The 20,825-nt window shown below is 34.6% G+C and overlaps 1 protein-coding gene across 2 annotated transcripts in view; it reads right to left on the reverse strand.

Annotated features, from left to right (window-relative positions):
- REDIC1 (regulator of DNA class I crossover intermediates 1) overlaps nucleotides 1-20,825 on the reverse strand; it is a 96,584-nt gene that overhangs the window by 5,295 nt on the left and 70,464 nt on the right. For both annotated transcript variants that reach the window (XM_016923642.4, XM_001151762.8), the window contains one exon: nucleotides 1,129-1,211. In XM_016923642.4, coding sequence (XP_016779131.2) covers nucleotides 1,129-1,211 — 83 coding nt within the window. The remainder of the gene's footprint in view (nucleotides 1-1,128; nucleotides 1,212-20,825) is intronic.

The following is a 20,825-nucleotide window of genomic DNA, read 5'->3' on the forward strand; positions in this document are numbered from 1 at the left end:
AGGTGAAGGGTTTCAAGATATGGAGCTTAGAAAAATTAAAGAGCTAATATATACCACTCCAGGGGAATTAACAGAAGACAGCTTGATGGAGATGAGTACTTAACAACCAGTTACAGACAACAAGCAAGAAGACATAAAAGAAGCAGTGCCAGAAAAATCTGACTTTAGACAATCTGGCAGAAGTGTTGATTACTCAAGACCTCTTTTGATTTCTTTACGACATAGACCTTTCTATGATACAGGCTCTGAAGCTAAAGTAAACAGTAGAAGAAGAATTGGTACCATATTAAAACATTTTTAGAGAAACGAAAAATCAAAAGTCAGACAGAAATAACGATGTATTTCCACAAAGTTACACCAAGTGTGCCTGCCTCTCCTGCCCACCATTCTACTTCCTCCACCTCTTCTGCCTATGCTACCAATGAAACAGCAAGACCAACTCTGCCTCTCCCTTCTCCTCCTCAGCCTACTCAACATGAAGATGATGAGGATTATGATGTTATGATGATCTATTCCTACTTAATGAATAGTAAATATATCTTTTCTTCCTTAAGATTTCCTTAGTAACATTTTCTTTTCTTTAGCTTACTTTATTATATAAATATAGTATATAATATATACAACATACAAAATATGTGTTAATCAACTGTTTATGTTATCAGTAAGGATTCTGGCAACAGTAGGCTATTAGTAGTTAAGTTTGGCAGAGTCAAACGTTTTATTCAGATTTCTGACTGGGCAGCATCCCTCCCTAACCCCTGCATTGTTCAATGACAAACTGTACACACATAATGTGTGTGTGTGTGTATGTGTGTATATATATACATATATATGTATATATATGTATGTATATAAGGTATCTTGATAAAAGGATAAAAGGTGTTTTGTAAATGGAAATAAATGCATTTTTACAAATGTGAAAAATGGTACTCATGGACATTTTTATTTACATTTTCTTTTCTCCATTTTTAAATGTACTTTTTAAAATTTTTTACCTTTTTGTTTATATTAATTTTTACTTCCACTATTTAATTGACTCAACAGTTTTATAGGGTAAAGGTAAACTATGAGAAAAACAAATAATTATTAATATAGCATGTATTAATATGTGAAACAAGCATCACTTACCAAATCTGAACTAGAACTGAAACAGCTGTCTGTTGGTCTTGGAGAGTAACTAGTAGACCGACTACTCTGTGCAGAATCAAGAGCTGAAAATAAAGGTTTAATACATGAATAATGGTATTTATGAATACTCTACAACATACATATGCCAGGCAGAAGATATCTGCTGGTAAAACAAATTTAGCTAACAACACAAAACACTTTAAAATGTACCAAAATTAGTTAAAATTGTGGATACTTGGCACCTTACAATTCTGACAGGATTTTTGGGTTTATTTTATCCTTAAAAGATTTGTAGCTAGAAATGAAATAAGGGTATATAACATAAGTGAAGAAAACAGAATAGAGAAAGTTGGATTGATTTTTCCAACATATGAATTATATTTTATGAACTAATAATTTAAAGTGTTAACCTGAGGGAAGGAAGAGAAAACCAAGTTATTAATTCCTAAGGCATCAGACATTTGCCAATCTAGCAAATGAAAGTTTACTGTGCAATCAAAAGATGCGAATAAAACCTATTCAAAGCATCCAGTTTGATACATTTTCATTATCTGCTTAATATTGTTATTTTACAATTGCAAGTAAAGTTTTAAAATGGGATTGAGATGTAGGTCATGAATCCCTACTATGTATAAATGATAAAGAGCAACCGTAGCTTCAACCACTCCTGTTCCCTTGTTTATGAAAATGGGTCTGCTATCAAGAGAAGCAAAAGGCTGCAGAACATGAAACAGCACATACCAGATCACATGCCCTACAATATGCAATAAACCATGAGTACCTCAGGCCGGGACTGATGCTCTCTGTAACAGAATCTAGCTTCAGTCAGCTGAGAGGCAGAGAGAACTTAGCTGAACTCTGATACCCTTATTTCATCATTCTAGAAGGAAATTTATACCCCCACAAAGCAGGTTTCTCCCTGACAATGAAAGTAGAGTGCACAAAAGTGAAGGGTAGAATATCACTACTAACAACATAATTAAGGGCATTTCACCCCAATAAGGTTCATTCAGTCCATAAGTACTATAAATCCACCGTGATCAGAAGGGAAGAAATTTGTCCACTGAATGAATGTTCTCACCTTTAATAGTACAGGAAAGGGCATGCAAATGAAAATAAGTACAATTAAACACTTGTTTTGGTGACCATGGCCTTATGGTATAGTTTGAAATCAGGTAGTGTGATGTGTCCAGATTTGTTATCTTTGCTTAGTCTTGCTTCGGCTATGTGGGCTCTTTTTTGGTTCCATATAGATTTTAGAATTGTTTTTTCTAGTTCTGTGAAGAATGATGGTGGTATTTTCATGGGAATTGCATTGAATTCGTAGATTGCTTTTGGCAGTATGGTCATTTTCAAAATATTGATTCTACCCATCCATGAGCATGGGATGTGCATGGTACTGGTATAAAAATAGGCACATAGACCAATGGAACAGAATAGAGAACCCGGAAATAAACCCAAATATTTACAGCCAACTGATCTTCAACGAAGCAAATGAAACATAAAGTGGGGAAAAGAAACCCTTTTCAACAAATGGTGCTGGGCTAATTAGCTAGCCACATATAGGAGAATGAAACTAGATCCTCATCTCTTACCTTAGACAAAAAATCAACTCAAGATTGATTAAGGACTTAAACCTAAGACCTGAAATTATAAAAATTCTAGAAGATAGCATGGGAAAAACCCTTCTAGACATTGGCTTAGGCAAGGATTTCATGACCAAGAATACAAAAGCGCATGCAACAGAAACAAATATATAGCTGGGACCTAATTAAACTAAAGAGCTTTTGCACGGCAAAAGGAACAGTCAGAAAAGTAAACAGACAACCCACAAAGTGGGAGAAAATCTTCACAATCTATACATCTGACAAAGGACTTATATCCAGAATTTACAAGGAACTCAAATAATTCAGTAAGAAAAAATCAAACAATCTCATCAAAAAGTGGGCTAAGGGCATGAATAGACAATTCTCAAAAGAAGATATACCAATGGCCAACAAACACAAGAAAAAATGCTCAATATCACTAATGACCGGGGAAATGCAAATCAAAACCACAATGTGATACCACCTTACTCCTGCAAGAATGGCCATATCAAAAAATTTTAAAAATGTAGATGTTGGCATGGGAGTGGTGAACAGGGAACACTTCTACATTGCTGGTGGGAATGTAAACTAGTACAGCCACTATGGAAAACAGCATAGAAATTACTAAAAGAACTAAAAGTAGAACTACCATTTGGTCCAGCAGTCCCACTAATGCGTATCCACCCAGAGGAAAAGAAATCATTATTCAAAAAACTCAAAAAAGATACTTTCACACACGTTTATAGCAGCACAATTCACAATTGCAAAATCATGCAACAAACCCAAATGCCCATCAACAAGTGGATGAAGACACAATATGTGTGTGTATATATCTAAACACACACATATATACATATATACATACACACATATACATATATGCATATATATACACATATACATATATGCACATATATACACATATACATATATTCATACAAATATACATATATACATGCCTATATGTGTACATATACATATACACATGTAGATACATATACACATATACACATGTAGATACATATATACATATACACATGTAGATACATATATACATATACACATGTAGATACATATAAACATACATGTAGATACATATATACATGTATATACCTATATACATGTATATACATATATACATGTAGATACGTACATACATATATACATGTAGATAGTATATACATGTAGATACATACGTATGTATCTACATATATATACGTATATACACACGTGTACATACATGTATAAGTACGTATATGCACATACGTGTATATACGGATATACGCATACGTATATACATATATGTATATACGTAAATATACATATACATATGTATGTATATATGTATACATACATATGTGTATATACATGTATACACGTATATATACACACATATATATATCTATATGTATATATACAGATATATATGTGTATACATGTATATATACATATGTATATACGCATGTACACAGGCATATATACATATGTATATACGCATGTACACAGGCATATATACATATGTATATACGCATGTATACAGGTATATATACATATGTATATACGCATGTATACAGGTATATATACATATGTATGTATGTATCCATACATGTGTATACATATGTACGCACACATGTATACATGTGTATACATATGTACGTATACACATGCATGCATGTATACATATGTACGTATACACATGTAAGCATGCATGTATACATCTGTATGCATACACATGTATCCATGCATGTATACATATGTATGTATACACACGTATACATGTATATATGTATACATGTGTGTATACGTATGTATACACACGTATGCGTATAAACATGTATATGTATGTGTATACACATATACACATGTATATGTGTATACACATGTATATGTATGTGTATACACATATATACACGTATATATGTGTAATATAAACGTATATACGAATATGCAAATATATACACATATGGGTACATGCACATATATACACATGTGTGTATATGCACATATATACATATATACGTATATGCACATATACACATACACGTACGCACGTGTATACACATATACACGTATATACACATGTATATATACACATACACGTATATACACATATGTATATACATATATACACGTATGTATATACACGTATATACACATATATGCATGTATGTATATACACATGTACACATATATACATATATGTATATACATATGTATACATATATGTATATACACATATATACATTTATACACATGTATACATATATATGCATATATACACATGTATACGTATATATATACATATATACATATATCTATATATACATGTATATACATATATACATATATACGTATATACACATATATGTCGTGTATATATGCATATTCGTATATATGTCGTGTATATACATACATATATACGTATACGACGTATATATGTATATACATACGTATATACATATGTATATACGTATGTATATATACACATATATATAATACAGGTATATATACATATGTATATACGTATGTACATATACATACAGGTATATATACCTGTACATATACATACAGGTATATATACATGTACATATACATACAGGTATATATACCTGTACATATACATACAGGTATATATACATGTACATATACATACAGGTATATATATACACATGTATATATACATACAGGTATATATATACACATGTATATATACATATGTATGTAGGTATATATACATACAGGTATATAAACATATATATATACATATGTATGTAGGTATATATACATACAGGTATATAAACATGTATATATACATATGTATATATGTAGGTATATATACATACAGGTATATAAACATGTATATATACATATGTATATATGTAGGTATATATACATACAGGTATATAAACATGTATATATACATATGTATATATGTATGTATATATACATACAGGTACATAAACATGTATATATACATATGTATATATGTATGTATATATACATACAGGTATATAAACATGTGTATATACATATGTATATATGTATGTATATATACATACAGGTATATAAACATGTGTATATACATATGTATATATGTATGTATATATACATACAGGTATATATACATGTATATATACGTACATATATACATATGTATATAGACATGTATACATATAGACATATATGTGTATATACGTGTGTATACACCCATATCCACATACGTGTGTATACACCCATATCCACATACGTGTGTATACACCCATATCCACGTACGTGTGTATACACCCATATCCACGTACGTGTGTATACACCCATATACACGTACGTGTGTATACACCCATATACACGTACGTGTGTATACACATATATGTATATAAACATATATACACATATATACATACTTCTATACATATATACACATATACATATATGTATGTGTATATGTGTGTGTATATAGGTACAGACATATATGTACACACATACATATACACATAAATACATATATACATCTATGTGTATATGTACACATACATATATGTATATGTGTATATATGTATATATACATATAGATGTATATATGTGATCTATACGCATATATGGATATATACACATATGTATTATATATACACTATATATGTGATATATACACATATATATATATACACATCACATATATATATATGGTAGATTAAAAACGCAGCCATAAAAAGGAAGGAATTAACAGCATTTGTAGTGACTAAGTGAAATAACTCAGGAATGGAAAACCAAACATCGTATGTTCTCACTGATATGAGGGAACTAAGATATGAAGATGCAGAGGCATAAGAATGATACAATGGACTTTGGGAACTTGGGGGGAAGAGTGGGAGGAGGAAGTGGGATAAAAGACTACAAATATGGTGCAGTGTATACTGCTCGGGTGATGGGTGCACCAGTCTCACAAATCACCACTAAAGAACTTTCTCATGTAACCAAATACCACCTTTACCCCAATAACTTGTGGTAAAAATTAAAAAAAAAAAGAATACTGAAAAAAAAACACTTATTGAGTAACTACTTTATGTAAGGCACTGTGATAGTTATTAGAGACACATGGTCAGAGCCCTCAAAGTGTTCAGAACCTTGTAATGGAGAAAGATATACATTTGTTTAAGTCACAAAATAAGATGTGACCTCATAGAAGATACAAAAGTAGTAGGCAGCTAAGTGTGATGAACCCCAGGGAAAGAGGTTTGGTGATAATTTATAGAGAAAACATAAGTATAGAGAGTACGTTTTGAATGATGAATAAACAAACAATTTTCAGAGACAAGATGGAAAAACTAACATATGGGATAGAGGGAAAAGAATGTGTAAATATTTCTAAACATTAATGGAGGTACATTTTAGATTGTCCATGATGTCACTTAAGGATGAATTAAAGAGAAGTGAGAGATGATGAAATCAAGTCAGTTAGACGATTAACTGAATAATCTAGGTATGAAGTGATTATGATCTGCAATAAAGCAGTGAAATTGGGATAGAGAAGCAGCAAAAGATTCAAGTTTCAAGAAGGCTTTCAAATAGCCTGAATTTTTGCCTGTATGTACATTTAAAACTTTTGTGTGTCTGTTATAACATCAATATGAAAATCTGATAAAAATTGCACACACATATACACACATTATCTCTCTACAGGAAAACCTCACTTATGAATACCGATACGAAAATCTTATACTTAAAAAGTATTAAATTTTTTTAAAAGAACAGAATAAAAAGAAGAGCAAAGAATCATAACACACCAGGACTTGGTGGAATTTATTATAGGAATGCTAAGATGGTCCAAATCACAAAATCCTTTAGTAAAATTCACCATTTAAAAAGATCTATATCAAAATGAAATATCACCTCACACTTCTTAGGGTGACCACTGTCAGAAAAAAACAAAAAATAATAAATATTGGCAAGGATGTAGAAAAACTGGAATCTTTTTGCACTGCTGATGGAAATATAAAATGGTGCAGCAACTACAGAAAATGGTATGAAGATTTCTCAAAAAATAAAAATAGAACTAACATATAATCCAGCAATATAACTTGTGAGTATATATCTAATAGAAGAGATAATTGCATACTTATGTTCATTGCAGCATTATTCACAATAGCCAGGAGTCAGAAACAACCTAAATGACCACCAATGAAAGAATGGATACAGAAAATATGGCATACACGTACAATTGAATACTATTCAGCAATGAAAAAGAAGGAAATCCTGTTACATACTACAATGTGGATGAACCCTAAGGACATTATGCTAAGTGAAACAAGCCATCACAAAAAAGACAAATACCACATGATTTCACCTACTAGGTATATATGTAGAATACAGAAACAGAAGGTAAAATGGTAATGGCCAGGGGCTGGGGGGAGGGGCAAGTAGGAAATTGTTGTTTAGGGAGTGTGAGAGATAGGACGAGGGTCTGTTGCACAACAATGTGCATGTGGTTGACAATATTGTATTGTACACCTGGAAACTGTTGAGAGGATAAATTTTATGTTGCATGCCTTTTTGCAACAATAATGCAAAAAGATATATGAATAAAAATTAATAATAATTCCCATAGATGCTAAGAATCACTCTCTCCCAAATTACTGATTCATCAAAACTACCTCACAAGAAAAAAAAGCTATTGGCAAAATATAAAAAACAAAACATAAGTCTAAGCCCCAAATCCAGAATCTTACTTAATATAGAAACACAGGATGTATATTCATGCTAAAGTAGCTGTGTGTGTGTGTTTGGGTATCAGAAAGCACTACAAATAAATCTAACAAGAAACATGCAGAATCTATGTGAGGAAAACTTCGGGAAAGTGCTTAAAGGTATTTTAAGCAACTACTAAATGTAAAAAACTAGACTGAACTAATGAAAGGAATCTTATGTTCTTAGACAGGACTACTCAACATTATAAAGATAATACTTCATACTAAACTAACACATACAGTTAACAGTTTCCCAGTAAAAATTAAAACTTTTCTTTTGGACTTAAGCAAGTTTATTTTAAAGGCTATATGGAAAAACAACCCAAGAATAACCAGAAAAAAACTTTTTAAAAAGTGCAAAGAGGCATATAATTCTTCAAGAAATTAAACATTTATAAAAAGATAATAAAAGCGGTATGGTATTGGCACATGAAGATTAGGAAAGATCAATGAAACAATTAAGAAAGCCACAAAATAGGTCAGCTACATATGGAAAGTTATTATATAAAAAAGGTAATATCACAAAAACCTAGGGAAAAGAAGTATTTTTAAAACTTGGACTGATAGAAACCTCATGCCTTAAGTCAACTTAAACTCCAAATGGATTAAAGAACTAAATTTTAAAAAGCATATTAGTACTAGAAGAAAATATGGTAAGTTCATTTGTAACTTGGAAGTGTGAAGAGTCTGGAGAGTCTAAACCCAGAAATAAAAGAAAAAAATGATCAATTTAACTACATAAAGAAGATAAGTCTTCTGCAAAGCAAGAGACACTATATGCAAAGACTAAACAAAATAAATCAAAAACCAATATTAAACTAGAAGAAAACATTTGCCACATAGCAAAACACACGTTATTACTTTTTAATTTTTGTGGATACATAGTAGGCATATATATTTATGGGGCACATGAGATGTTTTGATACAAGGATACAATGTATAATAATCACATGAAAACTGGAGTATTCATCCCCTAAAGCACTGATTCTTTGGGTTACAAATCATCTAATTACATTGTTTTCATTATTTTAAAATGTACAATTCAATTTTTATTCATTATAGCTACCCTGTTGTGCTAGCAAATACTAGGTCTTATTCATTCTTTCTAATTGAATTTTTTGTATCCATTAACTATCACCACCCTCCCAAACCCACCACTACCCTTCCTAGCCTCTAGTAACCATTCTTCTACCCTCTTATTTCCATGAGTTCAATTGCTTTGATTTTAGATTCCACAAATAAGTGAGAACATGTGTTGTTTGTCTTTCTGTGCCTGGCTTGTTTCACTTAACACAATAACCTCCAGTTCCATCCATATTGTTGCAAATGACAGGATCATTCTTTTTTTATGCTATTTTCTGGAGTTAGGCAAGTTGATTTTAAAGGTTATATGAAAAAGTAATCAAGAATAACCAGAAAAAAAACTTTTTAAAAAATGCAAGGAGGTGTAACTTCTCAAGAAATTAAACATGATAAAACAATGATAATTATTATCATTATTAGATTATGTATAGATTATTAGATTGTGTTTAATTAACACATTTTCTTTAGTGATTCATTTGTTGATGGACATTTAGGTTGCTTCCAAATCTTGGATATTGTGAACAGTGCTGCAACAAACATGGGAGAGGAGATAGCTCTTTAATATACTGGTTTCTTTTGGGTATATATCCAGCAGTGGGATGCTTGATCATATGGTAGCTCTATTTTTAGTTTTTTGAGGAACCTCCAAACTATTCTCCATAGTGGTTGTACTAATTTATGTTACCATTGGTAGTGTATAAGGGTTACCTTTCTCCATATCCTCACCAGCGTTTGTAATTGCCTGTCTTTGGGATATAAGTCATTTTAAACGAGGTGAGATCATATCCAATTGTACTTTTGATTTGCATTTCTTTGATGATCAGTGATGTTGAGCACCCTTTCATATGCCCCTTTGCCATGTGTATGTCTCTTTTGAGAAATGTCTATTCAAATATTTGGCCTATTTCTTATTGAGATCATTAGATTTTTTCCTATACAGTTGTTTGAACTCCTTATACATTATATTAATCCCTTGCCAGATAGGTAATTTGCAAATATTTTCTCCCATTGTGGGTTGTCTCTTTATTGATTGTTTCCTTTATTGTATAGAAGCTTTTTAACTTGATGTGATCCTGTTTGTCCATTTTTGCTTTGGTTCCCTACGCTTGTTATTACTCAAGAAATTTTTACCCAAAGGAATGTCCTGGGGAATTTCCTTAGTGTTTTCTTGTGGTAGTTCCATAGTTCAAAGTCTTAGATTTAAGTCTTTAATCCATTTTGATTTGATTTTTGTATATGGTGAGAGACAGGGGTCTAGTTTCATTCTTCTGCATACAGATACCAGTTTTTGCTGCAGCATTCATTGAAGAGACTGTCTTTTCCCAGTGCATGTTCTTGGCACCTCTATCAAAATTGAGTTCATTGGAAATGTGTGGAATTGTTTCTGGGTTCTCTATTCTGTTCCATTGGTCTATGTGTCTGTTTTATGCTGGTACCATGCTGTTTTGGTTACTATAGTTCTCATGCTGTTTTGGTTACTATAGTTCTCATGCTGTTTTGGTTACTATAGTTCTGTAGTATAATTTGAAGTAAGAGAATGCTATTCCTTCAGTTTTGTTTCTTTTGCTTAGGATAACTTAGGCTATTCTTGGTCTTTTATGGTTCCATATACATTTTGTAATTGGTTTTTCAATTTCTGTTAATAATGTCATTGGTATTTGATAGTGATTGCATTGAATATATAGATTGCTTAGGGTAGTATGGACATTTTAAACAATATTGATTCTTCTAATCCATGAACAGGGAATATCTTTCCATGTTTTGGTGTCCTCTTCAAAGTCTTTCATTAGTGTTTTATAGTCTTTATTATTGAGCTCTTTCACTTCCTTGGTTAATTCCTAGGTACTTAACTTTATTTGTGGCTACTGTAAATGGAACTACTTTAAAAATTTTTTTCAGACTGTTCACTGTTGGCATATAAAAATGCTACTGATTTTTGCATGTTGATTTTGCCTGCTGCAACTTTATTGATTTTATCAATTCTAATAGGTTTTTTATGGCGTCTTTAGGTTTTTCTAAATATAAGACCACATCATTGGCAAACAAGGATAATTTGACTTCTTTCTTTCCAATTTGGATGCCCTTTATTTCTTTCTCTTGTCTCATGCTCTAGATAGAACTTCCAGTAGAACTTAGAGTACTATGTTGAATAAAAATGAAAGTGAGCATACTTGTCATGTTCTATATCTTAGAGGAAAGCCTTTCAGTTCTTCCCCATTAAGTAAAATACTAGCTGTGGGTCTGTCATACATGGCTGTTATTATATTGGGTTATGTTCCTTCTATATTCATTTTTTTGAAGGTTTTTACCATGAAGGGATGTTAAATTTTATCAAATGCTTTTTCAGCATCAATTGAAATGTTCATATGTTTCTTGTCCTTCATTCTGTTGTTATGATGTATCACATTGATTGATTTGTGTATCTTGAACCATTCTTGTATCCCAGGGATAAATCCCACTTGGTCATAATGAATAATCTTTTAAATATACCGTTGAATTCTGTTTGCTAGTATTTTGTTGAAGATTTTTGCATCAATATTCATCAGAGACACTGACCTGTAGTTTTCTTTTCTTGATGTCTTTGTCTGGTTTTGGTATCAGGGTAATACATTGCCTTGTAGAATGGGTTTGGAAGTAGTCCCTCATCCTCCATTTTTCAGAATATTTTTAGTAGGACTGGTATTAGTTCTTCGTTACATGTTTTGTAGAATTCAGCAGTGAAGCCTTCAAGTCCCAGGCTTTATTTCCTGGGAGACTTTTTATTACAACTTCAATCTAGTTACTCGTTATTGGACTGTTCAGGTTTTGGATTTCTTCATGGTTCAATCTTGGTAAATTGTGTGTGTCTAGGAATTTGTCCTTTTCTTCTAGATTTTCCAACTTATTGGCATGTAGTCATTCATAGCACCCACTAATGATCCTTTGAATTCCTGTTATCAGCTATTATGTTCCTTTTTCATCGCTGATTTTATTTATTTATTTATTTTTTAATTTAATTTTATTTATTATTATTATACTTTGTTTTAGGGTACATGTGCACAATGTGCAGGTTAGTTACACATGTATACATGTGCCATGTTGGTGCACTACACCCATTAACTCGTCATCTAGCATTAGGTATATCTCCCAATGCCATCCCTCCTCCCTCCCCCCACGCCACAACAGTACCCAGAGTGTGATATTCCCCTTCTTGTGTCCATGTGTTCTCATTGTTCAATTCCCACCTATGAGTGAGAATATGCGGTGTTTGGTTTTTTGTTCTTGGGATAGTTTACTGAGAATGATGATTTCCAATTTCATCCATGTCCCTACAAAGGACATGAACTCATCCTTTTTTATGGCTGCATAGTATTCCATGGTGTATATGTGCCACATTTTCTTAATCCAGTCTATCATTGTTGGACATTTGGGTTGGTTCCAAGTCTTTGCTATTGTGAATAATGCCGCAATAAACATACATGCGCATGTGTCTTTATAGCAGCATGATTTATAGTCCTTTGGGTATATACCCAGTAATGGGATGGCTGGGTCAAATGGTATTTCTAGTTCTAGATCACTGAGGAATCGCCACACTGACTTCTACAATGGTTGAACTAGTTTACAGTCCCACCAACAGTGTAAAAGTGTTCCTATTTCTCCACATCCTCTCCAGCACCTGTTGTTTCCTGACTTTTTAATAATTGCCATTCTAACTGGCATGAGATGGTATCTCATTGTGGTTTTGATTTGCATTTCTCTGATGGCCAGTGATGGTGAGCATTTTTTCATGTGTTTTTTGGCTGCATAAATATCTTCTTTTGAGAAGTGTCTGTTCATATCCTTTGCCCACTTTTTGATGGGGTTGTTTTTTTTTTGTAAATTTGTTGGAGTTCATTGTAGATTCTGGATATTAGCCCTTTGTCAGATGAGTAGGTTGCAAAAATTTTCTCCCATTCTGTAGGTTGCCTGTTCACTCTGATGGTAGTTTCTTTTGCTGTGCAGAAGCTCTTTAGTTTAATTAGATCGCATTTGTCAATTTTGGCTTTTGTTGCCATTGCTTTTGGTGTTTTAGACATGACCTTGCCCATGCCTATGTCCTGAATGGTAATGTCTAGGTTTTCTTCTAGGGTTTTTATGGTTTTAGGTCTAACATTTAAGTCTTTAATCCATCTTGAATTGATTTTTGTGTAAGGTGTAAGGAAGGGATCCAGTTTCAGCTTTCTACATATGGCTAGCCAGTTTTCCCAGCACCATTTATTAAATAGGGAATCCTTTCCCCATTGCTTGTTTTTGTCAGGCTTGTCAAAGATCAGATAGTTGTAGATATGTGGCGTTATTTCTGAGGGCTCTGTTCTGTTCCACTAATCTATATCTCTGTTTTGGTTCCAGTACCATGCTGTTTTGGTGACTGTAGCCTTATAGTATAGTTTGAAGTCAGGTAGTGTGATGCCTCTAGCTCTGTTCTTTTGGCTTAGGATTGACTTGGCAATGCGGGCTCTTTTTTGGTTGCATATGAACTTTGAAGTAGTTTTTTCCAATTCTGTGAAGAAAGTCATTGGTAGCTTGATAGGGATGGCATTGAATCTGTAAATTACCTTGGGCAGTATGGCCATTTTCACGATATTGATTCTTCCTACCCATGAGCATGGAATGTTCTTCCATTTGTTTGTATCCTCTTTTATTTCATTGAGCAGTGGTTTGTAGTTCTCCTTGAAGAGGTCCTTCACATCCCTTGTAAGTTGGATTCCTAGGTATTTTATTCTCTTTGAAGCAATTGTGAATGGGAGTTCACTCATGATTTGGCTCTCTGTTTGTCTGTTGTTGGTGTGTAAGAATGCTTGTGATTTTTGTACATTGATTTTGTATCCTGAGACTTTGCTGAAGTTGCTTATCAGCTTAAGGAGATTTGGGGCTGAGACAATGGGGTTTTCTAGATATGCAATCGTGTCGTCTGCAAACAGGGACAATTTGGCTTCCTCTTTTCCTAATTGAATACCCTTTATTTTCTTCTCCTGCCTAATTGCCCTGTCCAGAACTTCCAACACTATGTTGAATAGGAGTGGTGAGAGAGGGCATCCCTGTCTTGTGCCAGGTTTCAAAGGGAATGCTTCCAGTTTTTGCCCATTCAGTATGATACTGGCTGTGGGTTTGTCATAGGTAGCTGTTATTATTTTGAAATACGTCCCATCAATACCTAATTTATTGAGAGTTTTTAGCATGAAGGTTGTTGAATTGTGTCAAAGGACTTTTCTGCATCTATTGAGATAATCATGTGGTTTCTGTCTTTGGTTCTGTTTATATGCTGGATTACATTTATTGATTTGCGTATATTGAACCAGCCTTGCATCCCAGGGATGAAGCCCACTTGATCATGGTGGATATGCTTTTTCATGTGCTGCTGGATTCGGTTTGCCAGTATTTTATTGAGGATTTTTGCATTAATGTTCATCAAGGATATTGGTCTAAAATTCTCTTTTTTGGTTGTGTCTCTGCCCGGCTTTGGTATCAGGATGATGCTGGCCTCATAAAATGAGTTAGGGAGGACTCCCTCTTTTTCTATTGATTGGAATAGTTTCAGAAGGAATGGTACCAGTTCCTCCTTGTACCTCTGGTAGAATTCGGCTGTGAATCCATCTGGTCCTGGACTCTTTTTGGTTGGTAAGCTATTGATTATTGCCACAATTTCAGATCCTGTTATTGGCCTATTCAGGGATTCAACTTCTTCCTGGTTTAGTCTTGGGAGGGTGTATGTGTTGAGGAATTCATCCATTTCTTCTAGGTTTTCTAGTTTATTTGCGTAGAGGTGTTTGTAGTATTCTCTGATGGTAGTTTGTATTTCTGTGGGATTGGTAGTGATATCCCCTTTATCATTTTTTATTGCATCTATTTCCTTCTTCTCTCTTATTAGTCTTGCTAGGTCTATCAATTTTGTTGATCCTTTCAAAAAACCAGCTCCTGGATTCATTAATTTTTTGAAGGGTTTTTTGTGTCTCTATTTCCTTCAGTTCTGCTCTGATTTTAGTTATTTCTTGCCTTCCGCTAGCTTTTGAATGTGTTTGCTCTTGCTTTTCTAGTTCTTTTAATTGTGATGTTAGGGTGTCAATTTTGGATCTTTCCTGCTTTCTCTTGTGGGCATTTAGTGCTATAAATTTCCCCCTACACACCGCTTTGAATGTGTCCCAGAGATTCTGGTATGTTGTGTCTTTGTTCTCATTGGTTTCAAAGAATATCTTTATTTCTGCCTTCATTTCTTTATGTACCCAGTAGTCATTCAGGAGCAGGTTTTTCAGTTTCCATGTAGTTTAGCGGTTTTGAGTGATTTCTTAATCCTGAATTCTAGTTTGATTGCACTGTGGTCTGAGAGACAGTTTGTTATAATTTCTGTTCTTTTACATTTGCTGAGGAGAGCTTTACTTCCAACTATGTGGTCAATTTTGGAATAACTGCGGTGTGGTGCTGAGAAGAATGTATATTCTGTTGATTTGGGGTGGAGAGTTCTGTAGATGTCTGTTAGGTCTGCTTGGTGCAGAGCTGAGTTCAATTCCTGGATATCCTTGTTGACCTTCTGTCTCGTTGATCTGTCTAATGTTGACAGTGGGGTGTTAAAGTCTCCCATTATTAATGTGTGGGAGTCTAAGTCTCTTTATAGGTCACTCAGGAATCTTGCTTTATGAATCTGGGTGCTCCTGTATTGGGTGCATATATATTTAGGATAGTTAGTGCTTCTTGTTGAATTGATCCCTTTACCATTATGTAATGGCCTTCTTTGTCTCTTTTGATCTCTGTTGGCTTAAAGTCTGTTTTACCAGAGACTAGGATTTCAATGCCTGCCTTTTTTTTGTTTTCCATTTGCTTGGTAGATCTTCCTCCATCCTTTTATTTTGAGCCTATGTGTGTCTCTGCACGTGATATGGGATTCCTGAATACAGCACACTTATGGGTCTTGACTCTTTATCCAATTTGCCAGTCTGTGTCTTTTAATTGGAGCATTTAGTCCATTTACATTTAAAGTTAATACTGTTATGTGTGAATTTGATGCTGTCATTATGATGTTAGCTGGTTATTTTGCTCATTAGTTGATGCTGTTTCTTCCTAGTCTCGATGGTCTTTACATTTTGGCATGATTTTGCAGTGGCTGGTACCGGTTGTTCCTTTCCATGTTTAGCGCTTCCTTCAGGAGCTCTTTTAGGGCAGGCCTGGTGGTGACAAAATCTCTCAGCATTTGCTTGTCTGTAAAGGATTTTATTTCTCCTTCACTTATGAAGCTTAGTTTGGCTGGAAATGAAATTCTGGGTTGAAAATTCTTTTCTTTAAGAATGTTGAATATTGACCCCCACTCTCTTCTGGCTTGTAGAGTTTCTGCTGAGAGATCCACTGTTAGTCTGATGGGCTTCTGTTTGAGGGTAACCCGACCTTTCTCTCTGGCTGCCCTTAACATTTTTTCCTTCATTTCAACTTTGGTGAATCTGACAATTATGTGTCTTGGTGTTGCTCTTCTCGAGGAGTATCTTTGTGGCATTCTCTCTGTTTCCTGAATCTGAATGTTGGCCTGCCTTGCTGGATTGGGAAGTTCTCCTGGATAATATCCTGCAGAGTGTTTTCCAACTTGGTTCCATTCTCCCCATCACTTTCAGGTACACCAATCAGATGTAGATTTGGTCTTTTCACATAGTCCCATATTTCTTGGAGGCTTTGCTCGTTGCTTTTTATTCTTTTTTCTCTAAACTTCCCTTCTCGCTTCATTTCATTTCATCTTCCATCGCTGATACCCTTTCTTCCAGTTGATCGCATCAGCTCCTGAGGCTTCTGCTTTCTTCAAGTAGTTCTCGAGCCTTGGTTTTCAGCTCCATCAGCTCCTTTAAGCACTTCTCTGTATTGTTTATTCTAGTTATACATTCTTCTAAGTTTTTTTTTCAAAGTTTTCAACTTCTTTGCCTTTGGTTTGAATGTCCTCCCATAGCTCGGAGTAATTTGATCGTCTGAAGCCTTCTTCTCTCAGCTCGTCAAGTCATTCTCCATCCAGCTTTGTTCCGTTGCTGGTGAGGAACTGCGTTCATTTGGAGGAGGAGAGGTGCTCTGCTTTTTAGAGTTTCCAGTTTTTCTGCTCTGTTTTTTCCCCATCTTTGTGGTTTTATCTACTTTTGGTCTTTGATGATGGTGATGTACAGATGGGTTTTTGGTGTGGATGTCCTTTCTGTTAGTTTTCCTTCTAACAGACAGGACCCTCAGCTGCAGGTCTGTTGGCATACCCGGCCGTGTGAGGTGTCAGTCTGCCACTGCTCGGGGGTGCCTCCCAGTTAGGCTGCTCGGGGGTCAGGGGTCAGGGACCCACTTGAGGAGGCAGTCTGCCCGTTCTCAGATATCTAGCTGCATGCTGGGAGAACCACTGCTCTCTTCAAAGCTGTCAGACAGGGACATTTAAGTCTGCAGAGGTTACTGCTTTTTGTTTGTCTGCGCCCTGCCCCCAGAGGTGGAGCCTACAGAGGCAGGCAGGCCTCCTTGAGCTGTGGTGGGCTCCACCCAGTTCGAGCTTCCCAGTTGCTTTGTTTACCTAAGCAAGCCTGGGCAATGGCAGGCGCCCCTCCCCCAGCCTTGCTGCCGCCTTCCAGTTCGATCTCAGACTGCTGTGCTAGCAATCAGTGAGACTCCCTGGGCGTAGGACCCTCCGAGCCATGTGCGGGATATAATCTCCTGGTGTGCCGTTTTTGAAGCCCGTCGGAAAAGCGCAGTATTCGGATGGGAGTGACCCGATCTTCCAGGTGCCGGCTGTCACCCCTTTCTTTGACTAGGAAACTCCCTGACCCCTTTCGCTTCCCGAGTGAGGCAATGCCTTGCCCAGCTTCGGCTCGCGCACGGTGCGCACACCCACTGACCTGCACCCACTGTCTGGCACTCCCTAGTGAGATGAACCCGGTACCTCAGATGGAAATGCAGAAATCACCCGTCTTCTGCGTAGCTCATGCTGGGCCTCTGATTTTATTTATTTACATCTTCTTTTTTTCTTAGTCTAGATAAATGTTTGTCAATTTTGTTTAATTTTTCAAAAACCAACTTTTTTTCATTGATATTTTGTACTGTTTGCTTCATTTCAATGTCATTTCTTTCTGCTCTAGTCCTTATTATTTATTTTCTGCTACTAATTTTGGGTTTGGTTTGTTCTTGCCGTTCTAGTTATTTAAGATATATAGCTAAGGTGTTTATTTGTGGTTTTTCTTCTTTTTTGATGTAGACTTTTAGAGCTACAAACTTCCCTCTTAGTACTGCTTTTGCTGTATCCCACAGGTTTTGGTATATTGTGTTTCAATTATCATTTGTTTCAGGGAATTTTTCAATTTCATTCTTAATTTCTTCATTGACCCACTGGTCATTCAGGTGCATACTGTTTAATTTTCATGTATTTGTATAGTTCCCAAAATTCCTCATTATTGATTTCTAGTTTTATTCCATTGTAGTTAGAAAAGATATTTGATATCATTTCAATTTTTAAAAATGTTTTAAGACTTGTTTTGTTGCCTAATGTATGTCTATCTTTGAGAATGATCCATGTGCTGAGGAAAAGAATGTCTATTCTGTAGCTACTGGATGAAATGTTCTGTAAATATCTTTTAGGTCCATTTGATCTATAGTACAGATGAAGTCTGGTTTTTCATCAGTTTTCTTTCTGGAAGATCTGTCTAATGCTGAAAGAGGAATGTTGAAGTCTCCAACTATTATCGTGTTGGGAGTGTGTCTCTTCCTCTTTCACTCTAATAATATTTGCTTTATTTATCTGGGTGCTTCAGTGTTGGGTGCATATATATTTAAAATTGTTATATCCTCTTTCTGAATTGACCCCCTTCATGAGGATGGAGCACTCATGGCCTACCTACCTCTTTAATGGTCTCATCTCTTAACACTGTTGCATTAGGGATTAAGTTTCATTAAGTTGCATCAGGAATTATAATGACCTTCTTTTGTCTCTTATAATTTTTGTCTTGAAATTTGTCCAATATATATATAGCTACTCTTGCTCTTTTTTGGTTTCTATTGGCTTGGAATATCTTTTTCCATCCCTTTATTTTCTGTCTATTTGTGTCTTTATAGGTGAAATGTGTTTCTTATAGGCAACAGATCATTGGGTTTTATTTTTTATCCATTCAGCCACTCTGTATCTTTTGATTGGAGAGCTTAATCCATTGACAGTCAAAGTCATTATTGATAAGTAAAGACTTACTGTTGCTATTTTGTTATCTGTTTTTTGGCCGTTTTGTGGTCATTTCGTCTTTCCTTCCTTCTTGTCTTCCTTTTAGTAAAGCTGATTTTCTCTGGTGACATAATTTATTATCTTACTTTTTATTTTTTGTGTATCTGTTGTATGATTTGGGTTTGAGTTTTTCATAAGTCTTGCCAATACAATCTTAGAACTCATGATTTTAAGCTGATAACAACTTAATTGTTTGCATAAAAAAAATCAGCAAAGAAAACTAATAAAAACTCTACCCCTTAACTTCATTCCCTTGCTTTTTAACTCTCTGTTGTTTCTATATATATCTTTTATACTCTATGGCTTGAAAAGTTGATATAGTTATTATTTTTGACTAGTTCATCATTTAGTGTTTCTACTTCAGATATGAGTAGTTTACACACATTTACAGTGTTATAATATTTTGTTTTTCTGTGTACTTATTATTATCAGTGAGTTTTGTACCTTCATATGATTTCTTCTTGCTCATTAACTTTATTTTCTTTCTGACTGAAGTACTCCTTTTAGTATTTTCTTGCAGAACAGGTCTGGTGTTGATAATCCCTCAGCTTTTGTTTGTCTAGGAAGTCTTTATTTCTACTTCATGTTTGAGGGAGATTTTTGCTGGATATACTATTTTAGGGTAAAAGGTTTTTTCCTTCAGCACTTTAAATATGTCATGCCACTCTCTCGGCTTGTAAGGCTTCCACTGCAAAGTCTGCTGCCAGACGTATTGCAGCTCCATTATATGTTACTTGTTTCTTTTCTCTTGCCGCTTTTAGCATCCTTTCTTTATTCCTGATCTTTAGGAGTTTATTAAATGCCTTGAGGTAGTCTTCTTTGGGTTAAATCTGCTAGGTGTTCTATAACCTTCTTATACTTGGATATTGATATGTTTCTCTTGGGAGGTAAAAGGCCAATAACCACTCTTAGATTTGCCCTCTTGAGGCTATTTTCTAGATCCTGTAGGCATACTTCATTCTTTTTTATTTTTTCTTTTGTCTCCTCTGACTGTGTATTTTCAAATTGTCTGCTTTCAAGCTCACTAATTCTTTGTGCTGCTTGATCAGTTCTGCTGTTAAGATT

Source organism: Pan troglodytes, chromosome 10 (genome assembly GCF_028858775.2).
Source record: "Pan troglodytes isolate AG18354 chromosome 10, NHGRI_mPanTro3-v2.0_pri, whole genome shotgun sequence".
Lineage (NCBI taxonomy): Eukaryota > Metazoa > Chordata > Mammalia > Primates > Hominidae > Pan > Pan troglodytes.